The 17,891-nt window shown below is 46.1% G+C and overlaps 1 protein-coding gene across 6 annotated transcripts in view; it reads left to right on the forward strand.

Annotated features, from left to right (window-relative positions):
- The first annotated feature begins 7,860 nt into the window (after positions 1 to 7,860).
- Positions 7,861 to 17,891, forward strand: part of CEP43 (centrosomal protein 43) — a 29,754-nt gene continuing 19,723 nt past the window's right edge. For 2 of the 6 annotated variants that reach the window (XM_025422738.3, XM_025422741.3), the window contains exons 1-5: positions 7,861 to 8,032; positions 9,002 to 9,055; positions 12,417 to 12,471; positions 13,339 to 13,433; positions 13,867 to 14,004. In XM_025422738.3, coding sequence (XP_025278523.1) covers positions 7,931 to 8,032; positions 9,002 to 9,055; positions 12,417 to 12,471; positions 13,339 to 13,433; positions 13,867 to 14,004 — 444 coding nt within the window. In that variant the 5' untranslated portion in view covers positions 7,861 to 7,930. The remainder of the gene's footprint in view (positions 8,033 to 9,001; positions 9,056 to 12,416; positions 12,472 to 13,338; positions 13,434 to 13,866; positions 14,005 to 17,891) is intronic. The other 4 variants (XM_025422737.3, XM_025422740.3, XM_025422739.3 and 1 more) reach the window with 4 other exon arrangements.

Raw genomic sequence — 17,891 nt, forward strand, 5'->3', positions numbered from 1 at the left:
GGGTGGAAAGACAGGGTTCCTCTCTTTTCCCAGTATGTCACTGTCTTCTGCACAATCTCTAAAAACTTTGTGGAAACCCCTAGGCCATCGAGAGCCTACTTCTGTCTAAGTGCTCCTGACCTTCACAAGCACAGGATGGCTGGCCTCGAGAGAGAAAGCACCGGCCCTCCTGAGTACAGACTCCACGACTCCTCCACACGCAGTATATAACTTCAGCTCTGGGATGTGGAAGGATCACGGCCCATCTCTGCTGAGAACATGCAGGTGGGGTGTCTAAAGGAATTTCCCTATGGTAGTCTCCAGAATTCATTCTCAGAATCTGGGTAAAGAGTTTGCATCTGTGGCTCGTTTCTGTCTCTCAAACCATCTTCCATGCCCCTTCACTTCTGCAGCCTGGGTCCAGACCTTTCTTTTCTTGTAAGGCAAGTTGTCTTTATTTTTAGGTGTCAGTCACAAGTGAATTAGTATATGCTCACACAAAAACTTGACTTGTTGACTGCACTGTTATTCATGATAGCCTAAGCTAGAAAAAGACCAAAGTGTCAGTCAACTGATAAATAGACACATAAATAAATGTATCCGGGCAATGGAGCAGTACCCTGTAGTAATAGTAACACATCCTCCTTTGTGAGAAATGAAATCAGACACAGGCTACAACACCAATGACCCTTGACAACATGATGTTAAGTGAGAGGGACCAGTCACAGCAGAATACACGTTATATGATTCCATTTATAGGGATAGATCAGAACAGGCAAAATTACAGTGACCTAAAATGTATTAGTGGCTGCCTTGGGCTTTCATGACTGCTAAAGGGTGTGGGATTCCTTGTAGTGAAGCCAAAAAAAAAAAAAAATCTAATTACGGTATGGTGAAGTTGTACAACTCCATAACTATACTAAAATTATTCAACTGTGCACTTTATTTTTATTTACTTATTTTGAGAGAGAGAGAGAGAGTGTGCACTGGCAGGGAGGGAGGGGCAGAGGGAGAAGGAGAGAGAGAATCCCAAGCAGGATCCACCCCCAGCACAGAGCCCAACTGTGGGGCTCGATCTCAAGACCCTGATATCATGACCTGAGCCAAAATTAAGAGTTGCTTAATGGACTGCACCCCCCCATGCTCTGAATTGTACACTTTCAATGAATGAATGTGTGTATGTGAGTTATTCTTCAATAAAGCTGTAAAAAAAAAAAAGAGCAATTTATTGAGTAGCTTGGATAAAGCAAAAGTACCAGCTGTGCAGTGTTCTCCCAAAAAACACAGACTAGTGAGTACAACAAGTTAGATGGGAAGCACATAAGGGCGTCTTTTTCATTGTTTCATTTTTTAAAATATTTTATTTATTCATGAGACACATAAAGAGAGGCAGAGACATAGGCAGAGGGAGAAGCAGGCTCCCTCTGGGGAGCCCCATGTGGAACTGATCCCAGGACCCCAGGATCACTACCTGAGCTGAAAGCCGATGCTCAACCACGGAACCACCCACGTGTCCCTCATTGTTTTATTTTAATTTTTTTTTCATGTTAAATATTTTTTAACCTTTAATCCATCAGCTTTGGTGACGTAGGGAGATTAATACATTATTAGCTCTCTCACCTCCCAAGACCATCAGTGAATCATTTTCCACGTCTTCTTCCTTAATGTAAAGCTTCTTTGGCTCATTCTTTGACTTCAATAGTGTGTTTCCTTTCAATTACTAAGTAAAAATTTAAGCAACGGTATTAAAAATCTCACATTTATGAATGTACATTTAGTGATATCGTCAGCCTCAAGTTGCCCAAGGAAATTTTGGGTGCTTTCGGACAGAGCTCCCACTTTATGGCCTTCACCACAGGAAAACCACACAGTTTAGGGCAAATTTCCCCACTTGTCAACTACTCTCTGGGAGGAGGTAAGGAGTTACAGTAATTCTTTGTTTTTTTTTTTTTTTTTTTTTTCTTTTTATTTTTTTTTAATTTTTTTTTTTAAATTTTTTTTTTTATTTTTTTTATTTATTTATTTATTTTTTAATTCTTTGGATAAAGAAGTTATTGAAATAACACCCCCATGGCTTAGAAAGTGATCTTCTAAAGCTGCTGGAAGAAACAAAATGGAGAATTGTGGTTTAGCGGAAAGAGGAAGTCTAGCTGCAGACCTAGAAGAGGCCAAATAACAGCTGGCTTCTCCAGTCAGCTGGTCAGAGCAGGGCCCCTCCCCACCACCACTTCTGTCTTCCCCTCCCCCACCACTTTCTCCTCCTCCCTCCCCCCTCCCCTGCCCATCACCCCTCCAGGCCACTTCCTCTGTGCCTCTCCCTCTCCCCCTCCCATCAATTCTCCTCCCCTCCCCCACCACTTCCTCCCTCCCCTTCCCTACCACTTCCTCCCTCCCCCTCCCTCTCCTCTCTTCTCCCCTCTAGCACTGCTTCTCCCCTGCCCCTGCCCCATCACTCCTTTCCCACCCCCTCCCCTTCCTCCTTCTCCCCATCACTCCCCTCCCACTCTCCTTCCCCATCACTTCCTCCCCCTTCCTCTCCCCATCACTCCATCCCTCCTTCTCTCATTCATTTCTCTCTGCTCTGAACAGTCACTGAACCCCCACTACATGCTGAGCACATGCTCCTCCTGTCATCCTGTGTTGCCCTTCTCATTATTTAGCATATTTAGGTCTCCCCTGTAACACGCACCTACTGGTTGGCCAGGGCGTTAGGCAAAGCTCCTCTCCTCTTCCCTAATTTCAGTGATTCAGGAGATGAGCCTCATAACTTCTTACCTTTGCTTCCCAAGTAAGGATTGGAATCTCAGGCATATCTTCTGAGATCCAGCTGAGTCTCTGCAATCACAGTAATAGTAATGATAATACATGGTCTTCGTGGTTATCTTGCAGAATTTACTGATTTCAGGTACGGAGCTTAAATTATGGCTTATTGTGGACAGTGAGCGATGACTTTCTAATGAAGACCCTCTGTATATGTGATGCCATTCTGGGTCATAACCAGGTCAGAAAAGAAATGTATATTGCAATAGCCAACGGATTTTTAGAAACATATTCTTTCTTTTATAAAAATTTAGAATACGTTAATTTTTTCTCTTTTTTACATGGCATGTGGCAATATATTCAAAGGATTCTGAGCTATTCCATACAGAAAGAAATCAGGGAGATTTTTCTCCTGGATAGCTAACGAAATAATGCAATCGACACAGCAAATTTTGGTCGAGTTTGCTTAGAATTCCTGATAATGAGCCTTCTCTTCTGAGCGGAGTTCAGGCCTGTCTTTATTCTCTCTGTGCTGCTGGACTAATTCCCACTGCCCCTTGCTCTGGACACTTCATAAAATCCAAAGGAATAATACCACATTGCTTTTAAAACTATGGCTACCACACTTTCATCCCTTCAAGATAGAGGTTGAGCCAGATTAGTGGGTGGGTAAAGGCCTCGGTGACCAGTGGCTTCCATGTCCAGCTCACTGCCCCCCTACTCTCCCCGATACCTCCCTGCACTCTAGGCCATGGAGTTCTGGTCCGTTCTCCATCGGCCTGGAATGCCTCTTTCTTCCTCTGGTATCAGCAAGCCTCATGGTGTGGTCCTGTGTGTCTCACCGGGGGTGCCCTGTCCCTCCCAGAGTCCTCATTGGGATCTTCATACAGGTCACAGGAGTTGGTCATCCATCTGGATGCTTGGGCTGGCCAGCTCCTTGACTCAAAGAACGGATCTTCTTACCACCTTCCACAGCCAGGGTTCAGCGTAAGGTGCTGACAAATGGGTTTCCAACTGCCTCCTGGATATCCAAGCCTAGGTGTTCATAAGACACTCACTCTCCTCCTTCCCCAGAAAACCCACCATTATCTGTGTGGAACCCTCTCCCCCTTGTGCTTCTGTCACTAACTTCGATTCCATTCCTCAGTGTCCTTCCACCTAAAGTCTACACTTAGTAATTTCCTCTCATTTTTTTTCCAGACCCACTGGCTCCCACTTTCTCTCATGGGTCCTGGTTCTTACAGATCAGATCCACATTTACCAGCATGGGCCCGACTTCCCAGCCCTTTCTCTGACTCCTGTTAACCTTCACATTTGGAATGACCTTACTTCTGTTTTTGGTTCTCCTTAAGGCCAATCTCAAAAGCCAACTTCCCAATAAGTCTTTTTTCAATATCAGGAAATAGATGTGATTTCCAACAAACTGTCTCATTTTATATCACAGAACTCTGTGAGGTAGGTTAATACTTCCCAGCTAAGGAGTCTGAAGCTTAGAGAGGACTAGAGGCTTTGAGAATGAACAAGCAGTATAAATCCTTGGATGAAGCCTAGTGAATGCAAAGGTGTGCTAGTAAATGCTTAACAACTGTCTCTCTGTTAAAAAAAAAAAGCCTTAATTTATAGCATTTGCTAATCTCCATAGAGTTTCCTATTATAGAGGATTTCAAGCTGCAGATGTGGTGTCATGGGAGTTTCTGGCTGACAGGGTAGTTTTTACACCATGCCCTAGGTTGAGAATTGGCTGATTTGAACCTGTTATCTTCTTCCTTCAGCACTTTAATATCATTAGAAAAAAACTGACTCTGGAATCTTTAAAATTACCATCACACCTGTCTTCAATGCTAGAGAGATGGCCCAAGCCAATGCCTCCTTCCACAAGTCCTCTCCCACTTAAGTCCTACCAGCACAGCTTCTATACCATGCCAGGCCACCGGCCACCTGGCAGACAGCGACAGTGGCTCCCTGCTGCCACTTGGCTGGTGGATGATCCAGTTCCAGGGCCCCATCCTTAGGGAATGAAGCTGGTCTACCTGTCTTGGTTTGAGTGTCTCAGAAGCGGACCATGAAACAAGGATGTGAGTGTGATCAGTGTATAGGAGAGGGGGTCTCAGGAAACACGGGAGAGGAAGTGGGGCAGTGGGACACTGCAGGTTAGGGAAGCAATAAAGGCTGCGCTACGTTAACTAGCGCAGACCTGAACCATAGGAGCCAGCATAGAACCACTGTATACACCCCAACTGGGGAGTAAGGTGGGAGTCCTTATGCAGTCACAGTCAGTAGTTGAGGTGCTCTCAGGAGAGTGTTTCCCTGGCACTTCAGGCCTTCCCCAAATGTAGGCAGCAGGCAGCGCAGGCTCTGGTGGTCAGAAAAGCCAGGAGGCAAATCGTCTCAGGGGTTGGCAGTTGGAGGTTGGCTCTGGATGCAGGAAAGAGTTAATTTCCAAGGCATATGGGGTTTGCCTAACAGACCTGTTTTACCCCTAATATTATGAATCCATTGTTTTTTGGTCAACCTGGGGAGAAAGTTTGAAAGATGTGAATTAGGGAAAGAATGTACATTCTTGACAGTGTAAAAATAAGAATCAAACTGACAACATTAGAGGGGAGGTGAGAGAGCACAAATGTACTCATTTCCTCACTTCCCATAGCAGGGAGCTAAGAGGTGATGTGTAAATGGGTAAATGATGATTTAGGTAGCCAGTTTAGAGTCACAAAATCCTCACCAGCACAATTAAAAGTAACATAATTTTAAGAATTAGAAGTTGGAAAATACATTTTCATTCTTTGGAAGGCACCATTCATGGTTGATGAGTCAGGATGTAGGAGTATAGTATTCAGAGTTATCACGAAAAGAAGCAGAGGAAGGAAAACAAATTTAATGGTGGGTAGGTCTAGAGTGTGGTATTGGGTGAGGGTAGGTAACTGCAGGAAGGATGTGGACACTGTTACTTTTAATATTTCCCCATTTTGTTTGGATTTTTTTTGATAGGTTCCTCAGAAATATTTTATAAATACTTAATGATAAATAATCTACGTGTTAGGACAATCATAGTTTTTAAGTTTTTATTTTAATTCTGTTTGGTTAACATACAGGTTATAGTAGTTGCAGGTGTATGCTATAGTGACTCAACACTTCCATACGTCAGCTGGTGCTCATCACAAGTGCCTTTTGTTCGTATTTTTAACCATCACTATGCATTACTTCCACAACAAACAGAACAAATGTGAACAAAACAAGAAGTAGTGTATGGAATACCCTTCAACAGAGTACTATGCAGGAGTTAAAGAAGGAGGTGGAATCCGTGTGTACAAGGACACTTGGGTGACCCAGTGGTTTGGCGCCTGCCTTTGGCCCAGGGCATGGTCCTGGAGACCCGGGATCGAGTCCCACGTGGGGCTCCCTGCATGGAGCCTGCTTCTCTCTCTGCCTGTGTCTCTGCCTCTCTCTGTGTCTCTCATGAATAAACAAACAAATAAATAAATAACCTTAAAAAAAAGAATCTGTGTGTACAAATATCAAAACGTGGTCAGGATTTATTAAGTGATATTAGTAAACTAAAAAGTAAGAATAGGATGCGGATTATGGAAGGGGAGAAGTATGTGTCTATGTAACATTTCTATATAAGGTTGTTTAGAAAGATAAACCAATTTTAACACTCTGGTGGGGAGGAGAGCTGATGAGATGGGAAACCTCCACTTCTGCTTTCTTTCTTATATGCACCGTTTCTCATAATAATCTGCAGAGTACCCCCCCCCATCACAGTCACCTGGGCTGTGAAAATATTCCTAGGACCTACTGCAGACCCAGGAAGGATCCCCAGGGTAGGGTTCTAGAATCTGCACTTTTTCTTACTTAGCTTCCTCCTACTTCTGGATTCCCTCAGCTTCCCAACATATTATTGCAAAACCATTGAAACATACAGAGCATAAAGAACATCCATGTAAAATACATTGTACCCAGTGCAAATGTGTGCGCTTTCTGTGTGCGCGTGTACATACACATACATCCGTGTATTGTTAACCTCAAAAACAGAAGTCAGTTTTTTTTTTTTTTTTTTACCAGCAAAAATAGGTTTATTTGGGAATAACAGAGAACTGCAATTTAGGACATGCAAGCTATGGCAAAACCATAGGCAAGTCCTCCAAACAAAGGAGAGGAACGCTATTTTATGGAGAAGAAAGAGGAAATTGGGAGATGTTCTGAACCAAAGTCCTTTGGAAAAAAGCAAGAGTTCAAGGTGGAGATGATTTCTCATTGGCTGAATTGTAGCTGTGGTGGATTTTTTGGTATGAGGAGCAGTCCAGTTTTCCTTGTTGGGGCCTGTAATCCACGATTCTGCCCCGTGGACCACTCTTCTCCTGATAACTGACGGTTCCTATAAGGGACACTGAGTAGCAAGGCTCCCTCCACCCTCTTCTAGTGTATCCAGGACATCTCCCTGTGAGCGTGCACACACGCATGCTCTCCCTGAGCGCGTGCACAATGACGCACGCAAGTGTGTACGGGCTCTGTTGGTGAGTGCGTGTGCACACACACGCATGCATGACGGGCTGTCTCTCTCCCGGTGAGCGCGCTGCACACACACGCGTGTTTGCACATGCTCTCTCTCGATCAGCACATTGCCATATTCGCATGCAGGCCTGTGCGTGCAGGCTTTTGCGCGTGAGCGCGTGCACGCACGTACCTCCGCGTACGTGCACACAGTTCGGCTGCACGGTGGAAAGGAGGCAGACGTCAGGACTTTCCCCGGTGCGGCGTGTCTGCACCGGGAGCCGCACACGGGGACCAACTCAGGTGCCCCAGACACCGACCCTCTGCCTGCCCCGCCCCGTCCGAGGCTGGCTGGCAGGTCTGGGTGTCCCTTTTGCCCGGTGGGAACACGTCTGACCCTCAAAGCAAAAAACTGACTCCTGCGTACGATGTGATACAATTTTAAGGACGAGGCACCGCAGGGCGACGCAGCCACCTGGACCGCCAGCCTGGGAGCTCCCGGAGCCGGAGGCCCCGCCCCGCCCGCCAGGCCCCGCCCCGCCCGCCAGGCCCCGCCCACCCAGGCCCCGCCCCCGACGTGAGGGCGGGCTGCGCGCCGGCGCGGGGGGCGTGGCCTCGGCCGCGTCGCCGCGCGCCGTGCGGAATCTGCGGCGGCCGTTGGCCGTTGGCGCGGCTTGGGCGGTTGTCTTGGAGAAGCAAGATGGCGGCGACGGCGGCCGCGGTGGTGCCGGAGGAGGACACGGAGCTGCGAGACCTGCTGGTGCAGACGCTGGAGAACAGCGGGGTCCTGAACCGCATCAAGGTGGGCTGGGCCGCGCCGCGGGGACGCCGGCCGCGTCGGGGGCCGCAGGGCCAGGGCCGACAGCGGGCGTCACAAAGAGGCGCGGGGCCGCATCCCGGCCGGGTCGGGGTGGGGGAGGCTCCCTGCGGGGCCGGGGGCTGGGGGCGGGGCCGGGTCGGGGTGGGGGAGGCTCCCTGCGGGGCCGGGGGCTGGGGGCGGGGCCGGGTCGGGGTGGGGGGGCGCGGGGACAGCCTCGGGGGGCGGCTCCCTGCGGGGCCGGGGGCTGGGGGCGGGGCCGGGCCGGGGTGGGGGGGCGCGGGGACAGCCTCGGGGGGCGGCTCCCTGCGGGGCCGGGGGCTGGGGGCGGGGCCGGGCCGGGGTGGGGGGGCGCGGGGACAGCCTCGGGGGGCGGCTCCCTGCGGGGCCGGGGGCTGGGGGCGGGGCTGGGGGCGAGGCCAGGCCCGGGGGGCGGCTCCCTGCGGGGCTGGGGGCGGGGCCGGATCGGGGTGAGGGGGGGCGCGGGGACAGCCTCGGGGGGCGGCTCCCTGCGGGGCCGGGTGGAGGGGGCGGGGCGGGGACAGACCGGGGGGTGGGGGAGGCTCCCTGCGGGGCCGGGGACCTGGGGCTGGAGGGGGGCGGGGACGCCGCGCGGGGACTGGACCGAGGGGCGGCTCCCTGCGGGGTGGGGGCTCACCCAGCCCGGGGGTGCTCTCCCCGCGCGGGGATACTGGGAGCTGCGGCGGCGGCGGGCGCGGGGGCAGCGCCGGGCGGGGGGGGGACGAGCGTTGGGCTCTGTGCTGGAGAGCATCTCAGGGCGCCCTCGGACCCCTCCGCACCTGCCCGCTAGGCGCTGGGGTCGCGTTAGTTTTCGCTTTTGGGCTGCTAGACGATGGGGCTGGTGCCTGTGGACATATGTCGTATATGCACTTCTTGCCATGAAAATTGCCTTGAAACAATTTTTGTTTTTTTCCTTCCCTCCTATTTTTAAAGGCTGAACTACGAGCAGCTGTGTTTTTAGCACTAGAAGAGCAAGAAAAAGTAGAGGTATGAAATCTACAAATTTTAATATTGCCACATTCACCTGTGTTTAATTTCTGATCACTTAGTCGCCGTCCTGGAATAGTAGTACTTGTATTCGTGTGTAGCCGGGGATGGTTTTGAACTAGTAAGGAGTAATTTCTTTAACTATTGGAACACAGGCAAGATTATTCTCCTTCTGTCTGTGTTTTAGAATTCTGGGGTAACCTAAAAAAAAAGTTCAGGTGCTATAGTCATTCTGGGGCCCATACTGAATCTTGGGTGGTGGAGGTGCATTTCCATAGGGGAAATCTGAAAAACAAGGTCGTAGGAGCTCTGTGAGGCACGGGTTTCATTGTCCCTGAGTCTGCAGCACTGTTACTACAGCAGTGTGCGCTGTGGATGCCCAGCAGGTGCAGGGAATATAGGATGCAACTGTTCTCCACTCTCTGACCACCCATTTACTTTAAGCTCAGTGTGGTCTGTCTCACTGTCCAAAGTCCACTCACTTCTTCATATAAGTGTATTTAGTTTTTTTCCTCTATCATGTCTCCCCACTACTGTGAATAAATATCCTGGAACTTGTCAGCAGGAATCCGTCTGTAACCCTTCTAAAGGAAGGTCTTCACCTTCCTATGACAAATATGTCTCATCTCTTCTTCATTTCTTTAATGTCACAAAGTGCTTCAGTTCTCTTCTGTTTTTGTCCAGGTGTCCGTCTTCTCTCAGTCGCCTTCTGTTCTTGACTTCTCTGGACCCTGCAGTTCATGTCTAAGAAACTGCACCTGCTTCATCTTCAGCCATACTTGCTCTGGAAAAAACTGCAAATGTCATTTAATTGAGCAAACTAACCTCCCCTCCTTGCTTTGGTGTGTATGCATTAAGTAGTCCCCCAGCACTGGATCACTACTGTGATTCAGTGGTGGGTACCAGCCTCAGCGAAGGTCTGTGCAGGCTGAGTCCTCTTCACTCAGCACCTCCCACTTAGCTTCACTGTTCCTTGCACTCTCAACAGCTGGCCTCGTTTCTTCCTTCACAAGGAAATAGGAGCATCAGGTCCTAACTCTGTATTGCATCCCGCCCCCCCCCCCACCCCCTGCAATCCATCACTCAATTCAGAAAAAGCTACCCTGTATGTATTTATTCATACCATTTTCCTACATGTTTTAGTGGAGGAGTCTCTGTTTAGTCTAAGAATAGTCACATTCTCTGGGTTTTGACTTCTAGGTACCCAGCTCCTCAGCCATTTGCTGTGCCTTTGGCCTCTCCCTTTCTGTGGGTTCTTTCCTTGAGCATAGAAGCATATTTAGATCTCAAGGAGATAGCTGTTTTCTTTAATCCATGTTTTGCTTTTAATACTCCTCAATTTTTTCCCTCACAGCCGAACTTGGAAAGAATACGTGTGTCTTTCTTATGTTCCAGGCACTGTTTAGCCGTTAACATCTTAAATCCACTTAAATCCATTCGCCTTAAATCCATTACATGTAAGGAATTATCTTTATGGGATCAAGAAGAATCTTTTTATGGAGTATGTTTTACTTCTTACCTGTGTTCTTAATTTAGTTGTTCTTTGTTGCATCTGAAATTCTTAATTCCTCCTTTCCTTCCTGAAAATCTCCCTTGATATTTGGGACTTTCTGTTCTCTTTTCTTTTTTCATTTTGAGCATTCCTTAGTTTCTATTTCTCTACCCCTGATTCCAGTCCTTGGAGCTATTATCCAGTAGCTCTCATTCTGTGTTCTCTCCCTGGATGACCTTAATTCTACCAGTGACTTCAGCCCTGTATTGTTGAGCCGTGCCATGAGCGTCAGACCTGGATGTGACACTACCTGCTAGAGTGGTCTGGCTTATGGGGACCACTCTTTGTCCAAGCAGATCTGAGCGTCACCTGGACCTTGCTCCTCTGTGTGTCTGCTCTGTCGCCTGGTTCTGTCAGCTCTGTACCTGAGATGTCTAAGGAGATTCTCTCCTGCCCTCCTAGCGTGTGCTTCGCTATTGCTTTTGCAGATTACTTTACCCCTTCCTTCTCTCCAGTCTCCCCTTCGGTTGTGTCCCTCAGCATCTTCCTGAAGTCGTTTCTCTGCAGTGCTCCTGGTTTAGTTGTTTATAATACATATCCGATCTTGTCCCTCCATTTTCCTTAAGTATTTCAGTTGAGTCAATGTCTTAAAATTACCTAGACCAGCCTACTAAGGACCTTTGTGATCGTCCTTCCTTGTCTTTTTTGAGTCTTTGAAAAACAACTTTATTGAAGTGCAGTTGACCTATAGTAAACTCAGTGTACTTAGATGTGCAGTGTATTACATTTTAACATTTATGCAACCATGGAAACAGTCAAGATTGTGTACCTGTACTTGACCCTCCAAGACTTCCTCCCTGCCACACACTCCAAGGCTACCCATCCCATGCATTTTAAGAGCCATACACGTAGGGATCCTATAGCACAGACTCTCTTTTCTGTTTTTGATCTGGCTGAATTGATTCAGCATAATGCATTTGAAATTCGTTCATATTGTCATTTGTAGGAATAGTTCATTCTGTCTTAGTCCTGTGTGGTGTCCATTGTACGGATATGTGACAGTTTGTTAAGTCGTTCATTTGCTGATGGGCATTTGGCTGGTTTCCAGTTGTCAAGTGTTATAAATAGGGCCTCTGTGAGCATTCATGTCCACGTCTTTGCTTGGATCTGTGCTTTGCTTTTGAGAAAATGCCCACAGATGGGTCACAGGGTTGGGGTACTTCTAACTTTATAGAACATTATTAGACTACTTTCCAAAGTGATTACACTATTCATAATCCCATCCACAGAGCATGAGACTGCTGTTACACCTATAATTCATTCAGTCTGCTTAAAGAAACTCAAGTGAGCTAGAAATATTTTTCCTGTATTTCAAATGTCTAATGACAAGAATAAGTTGGCCTAAGCACTACACAAAATCATGTTACATACTGCTGATGAGCTGCAAATAGCAAGTGTGTAATTTGAGTCCTGCTCACAGTAAGCATGCTATAAATGGTAGATACCTACAATGACAAAATGTCAACATGGATTTAGAATAATAAATATAAGTAAATGCAGTTGGTTTTGTAATTAAAGTAATAAGATTTCACAGGAGTATTTGAAGATTAGCTTCTAAAGTGGTTTAATAAGCAATTTATGAAATATTTAAAAGTTAACTGCAAGTTTTCACGTATGGTTTCATTTTTATAAGCTCTGAGAGAGTAAATAGCATGAAAGAATTCATGTAGTAATCAATAGTTATGGAATGGGTTTAACCATAATTGTATGACTGACTGTATTCTATTTATATCTTTGCCAAAAAATTAAACCACATTGTGTAGTTGTTTTTAGGATAAACACCTGACAAAATATTTCATTTTTTAACAGAACAAAACTCCTCTAGTCAATGAGAGCCTGAGAAAGTTTTTAAATACAAAAGATGGTAAGATGTGTAATTTGTTCCTGTTTATTTTGTCTGTCTCTGAATTTTCTTTTTCCTTTTTTTAAAAAAGATTTTTATCTATTTATTCATGAGAGACAGAGACAGAGACTTAGGCAGAGGGAGAAGCAGGTTCTATGCAGGGAGCCAGATGCGAGACTCTATCCAGGCATCCCAGGATCATGCCCTGAGCTGAAGGCAGACGCTCAACCTCTGAGCCACCCAGTCATCCCTGTCTCTGAATTTTCAATTGCTGATTCCATTTAAGAGAGTTGAATTTTTTTTAAAAAAGATTTTACTTATTTGAGAGAGAGCTTGAGGGCATGTGCTTCCACCCAGGAGTTGAGGAGGGAAGGAGCCTCACAGGGAGAAGTAGACTCCCCTTTGAGCAGGGAGCCCGACACGGGGCTCACGGGACTCTAACCCAGGACCCTGAGATCATGACCTGAGATGAAGGCAGATGCTTCACCAACTGAGCCACCCAAGCGCCCCAAGGAGTTTTAGATATTTTTTGAAGTCTGTGATTCTTATAGGTTCTCATTTTAAAATTGTTTTATTGTACGACTGTTAAGTTTTGAATATTATTGGTCATGGAAAATTTTTGGTTAAAACTTTTTACTATAAGAAGCAGAATAGTCTAATCCGCTTACAAAATGTCATGTTGTCTTACTAATAGTTAGCTTCGAACTGATGATTCTAATGAAAACACGAGACTGAGATTTTCATTACTTGTGTTCATCAAAGATAAATTTATAATTTAAAAAATCTAGAAACCTTTCTTCTTCAATTAGTTAGTTACTCTTACTTCCTGGTGTTAGTGCAGGGGCCTCACGGCTCTGACAGGTGTGCTCACCGCCTCTCATTTTGCAGGCCGGCTGGCGGCTAGTCTTGTTGCAGAGTTTCTCCAGTTTTTCAATCTTGACTTCACCTTGGCCGTTTTTCAGCCTGAAACCAGCACCGTAAGAGTAATGATTTTTACATCTATCCTTTGAAACCATCCTTGGTACAAATGAGTTCATTATAACCTGAACCTTAACAAAATTTGACACTTTTTAGTGTTTTACATGTAGTTTTTTGTAGTTGATTATCTGTTTTTCTTAAAAAGCCATCTGAGCTGGAGGTAGATGGTACCCATCTGCATCATAGAACTTTGAAAGGAGTGTTTTGTAGAATTGTTATTATGTCAAACTACATTCATTCATGGAGACTTTGGATGTAGAGATTTGGTAAAATAAATATATAATTTTTTTTATATTATGGGCATTTTATTCATTAGAAAAATGATCTGAGTTTAGAGATATCTTTACGTTTCAAAAATATTTTTCTTTAGTGTCTGAAAATAATGTGCATACTTTTGTGAGTTTTTGTCTTACTTGTCACGTGTTACTTCTTCCTTAGTTTCAAGGTCTTGAAGGCCGAGAGAATTTAGCCCGAGATCTAGGTATTATTGAAGCAGAAGGTACTGTGGGTGGACCTTTATTATTAGAAGTGATCAGACGTTGTCAACAGAAAGAAAAAGGGTCAACCAATGGGGAGGTAAGTATAATTTGAGCCTATGTTACCTTCTTCTGTTTTAATAATTGGCTACTCAGTATAGCCATGCAGATTTTTGCATACATAGTGAATCAAAGTTTAAATGAAAAGAAGCTGTTCCTTAAAAACAAAACAAAGCACACTCAGATTGCATAAATATGCATTTTGATGAAAATTGGAGACTGAGTCTGGTGGTACACTTGTTTTGCAGATGGGCACATAGCATCAGGGTCAAGGGCCAGGCTCTGTCGAAACAGCTGCAGCTCCTCCATTGATTAGCCTTTGGCTTTGGATGTGGGGTCCTCTCCCCGCTCCGCCTGTGTAAGATGGGGAGAGTGGACTGCCTCGTGGGCATCCTGAGGCTTGATGCACAAGTTAGTGCATGTTAAGTGCAGAGAACACTCAGCTCGTTAGTCATCATTTTGTTACTTTAAACATAACAGAGCTGAATGAGAGGCTGGTTAATAATTTTTTGAGGTTAAGGGCTTTTTAAAAATAGACAAAGCTGTTTAAGCTGTTGATAGTGCTTAGTTTCCAAACATTGTCAAACTCCTGTTTTCTTGATTAGCTATTTCCTTTCTTACTCCTTTTTTAGAAATCCAATAATGAGATTAACAGTCTGATTTCTATTTACAAACATTAGTTTTGCATGGAGATACTGTTTCACAGATGTGGACAATATGGTAGTTGTCTCAGACACCGGTTTATAGGTAAGAATGTGAGGCACTGCTGTACTGTGTGGAGAGTCCCATTGTGTTTTAGAGTCTTTGATCGTCAGGAGAGCCTGACTGAGCACCTGTTGCATATAAGACATAACAAATGGGTCCTTGAATGAAAAGATAAAATTTAAGATGGTTTCATGGATGAGAAGAATTAAGAGTTATTAGAGATAAAATACGCTGATGAAAGGAAATGGACGTGTAAGTGATGGCTTATGATAATAGAGGGAGTGTATGGTAAATGGTTAGTGCCACACATTTTAGGAGTTCAGATTTAAAGAGGAGCAATGATTTTTCAAGTAGAAATGTTGTTAAATTCAGTCTTTATTTGAGAGGAGAGGAGAGGACTGGGAAGGTGTTCTAAGAAGCCTACAGGGAGCTAGGTGGTAGGGTGGAATGCTGGAGGGGGCAGTGAGAGCGGAGCATTGGGGTTGGGTGGCGCTGGGGCAGGGAGCAGAACCAGAACTGGGGGGGGGCAAGTCAGCCTGTGCAGAGCACAAGTTGTCACTGCAACTGCACATTATAATTTCATTCATTTGCAGTTCCTTCACAAGTTTTTGGTGTGTGCTTATCCTATTATGGGTATTGTACTAGCTACTAACAACAACAACAACAACAAACAACATAAACGTAAAGAACTCCAGACAGTCTTGCTTCCTACTCTCTCCTGGGCCAGCAGTGGTGGTGGTGGTGACAACCTGTGTTTTTCTTCTGTTTCTGGCCTTGGCTGCTCATGAGTTCAGTTCTCTGTGGTGCTGGTGGCCCTCATTCTCTGCCGTGCTCTCCCTGGACATGTTAGCCTGAGCCTGGGCTCTGAGCTAGGCTGCATGGGGTCATATCCCAGCTCTGCCTTGTGTGTGACTCCCTTAAGCCACTTAACCTCCACGTTTCTGAAGTTCTTCACCACTGATTGGGGATGCTCGAAGTAATAGCTCATGGCGGGTGGTGAGAACTGAGGGAGATCAGGGTAGGGAGGCTCTGGCAGCAGTGCCTGCAGTGTAGGCATCTCCGAGGATTTGCCTTTATCATCGCTGTTTGTCATTTTGTTCTCATTACTGTTTGGTGACTCCCTGTGTCTAGCCCAGTGCTTTCCCCAGCGTGAAACCATGATCTCCAGCTCTTCAGCAAACGTACCCCCCCCACTCCCCATGAACTAACACATTTGAATCTTGTGTGAAAAAACAGACTTCACTCTAACAAAGCGAAAGCTATACATATGAGACAGAAAATCTACCTCCTCCCAAGTAAGCACCCCGTTCCAGTTCTTGTCCCAGATTTCTCTGTTTATGTTGATCCTGTTTCTGTGACTCCTTGGTTTCAATCCAAGGAGCCGCCTCTCTGCTGTGCCCTGGGCTCAGTGTCCTTCTGTCAGGAGGGTGTCTCTGCCCCACCCCGCCTGTACCCGGTGGTTCCAGCAGGTGGTTCCAATAGCAGGCTGTGAGAGAAAGCAAGCTGAGAGCTCTCTCTTTGCTGCTAGACAGGGTGTCTGCTTCACACTGAGACCCACTCAGAGCTTGCTTGTCTCGTTGGGTTGATTTGGAAATGAAAACTCGGTGTGTTCTTCATGTGTCTTTCTACCTGGTGGATCTGAAGCCTCTCCAATCCATTTGCCCTGTTTAGAGCAGGATAGGATTTCTGTAGCTTCAAGAGGTCATTGTTTTACTTTGAAATTTGAAACTATTATGAAATACCCACTCTTTGCTACTTTTCCCCTCTTGATACTGGTGTATGTCATTTTAACTGGTGGTGCGTTTATGTATGCCCATATAAGTCAGTGGTTAAATTCATATTTAAAATTGAGAGCTCACAGGTGTTTTGGTTCTTCCATCATTCACTAGTTTTTATAACTTTGAGAGGAAACCTGTCATTTATGCTGAAATAAAAAATTGTAGGTTTTATTAGTCTTTGACTTCTGTTGCTGGAGAAGAAGACTAGCTGTGGATTAAGCCCATTGAACTCAGTGATGTTTTTACCAAAAGTGCATTTAAAAACAGGTTGCGAAAAAAAAAAAAACAACAAAAAAAAAAACAGGTTGTGGGCAACCCCGGTAGCTTAGCGGTTTGGCGCCGCCTTCAGCCCGGGGCGTAATCCTGTGGACCTGGGATCGAATCCCACGTCGAGCTCCCTGCATGGAGCCTACTTCTCCCTCTGTCTGTGTCTCTGCCTCTCTCTTTTCTCTCTGTGTCTCTCATGAATAAATAAAATCTTTAAAAAAAAAAAAAAACTACTGAGGTTGCTGTTCCCCACATCCTTTAGCGTGACTTTGAGTGGATTTTGCAGGGTGTTGGATGTTCCCCAGTATGGACAATTCCAGCACTTGGTTGTTGGCTGTGCCGCCCCCGTGTCCTCCCATCTAGGGCATCCTTTAGTCAGTCACTCCTGTCCCGTCAGCAGCACCCTCTGGTGGTGCTGTCAGCAGTCTGCATCCAGCACCCTTGCTGACTTAATTTTACAGTTCAGCTCTTCATCTTTTCCTTTCCTCTTTAAAAATTGTAGTCATTATGTAATGGCAACCAGATAGTTTCCAGATTTCTCATCCTTGATGTTAATTAAGATCCTGTGTGATGTGGTGTCAACTCATCTTTCTAGCCTTATGCCTTTTCTTGAAACGTGGAACATATGTTTCAGCCAGGCTTGCTTATACTTGAAAGTGGCTTTTGCTTTCTTGTCCTCTCATCTGCTCTCCACCTGAAATGGTGCATCATCCCCATACCCCACTGTGGAATGTTGTCATTCCTGGTCTGTCTTCCCCTCTGCCTTCTGGGATGCTTCCTCTTGATTTTCCTGTCTCCCTGCTGGCAGGTGTTGTAACTGAGTGCCTGGCTTTGCCTCGGTGTGGTAGCTGCCTGCCGTTGCCTGGTCCTCTCCACACATCATGCCTTTGCTGGGGACAAGGGCTTGGTCTCACCTTTGGAGCCTTTGCAGGGTCCAGCCCAACTGAGACTCTTCTTCTTTTTCAAAGATTTATTTATTTGTTTTAGAGACAGTGCTTGCGTGCAGGATGAAGGGGCAGAAGGAGAGGGAGAGAGAATCTGAAGCAGACTTCCACTGAACCTCTTGCGGGGCTTGACTCTGAGCTCATGACCTGAGCTGAAATCAAGAGTTAGATGCTCCACCAGCTGAGCCACCCAGGTACCCTGAGGGGGAGGATTCTTAACAGATGATGTATTT

Source organism: Canis lupus, chromosome 1, assembly GCF_003254725.2.
Source record: "Canis lupus dingo isolate Sandy chromosome 1, ASM325472v2, whole genome shotgun sequence".
NCBI classification, from domain to species: Eukaryota; Metazoa; Chordata; class Mammalia; order Carnivora; family Canidae; genus Canis; species Canis lupus.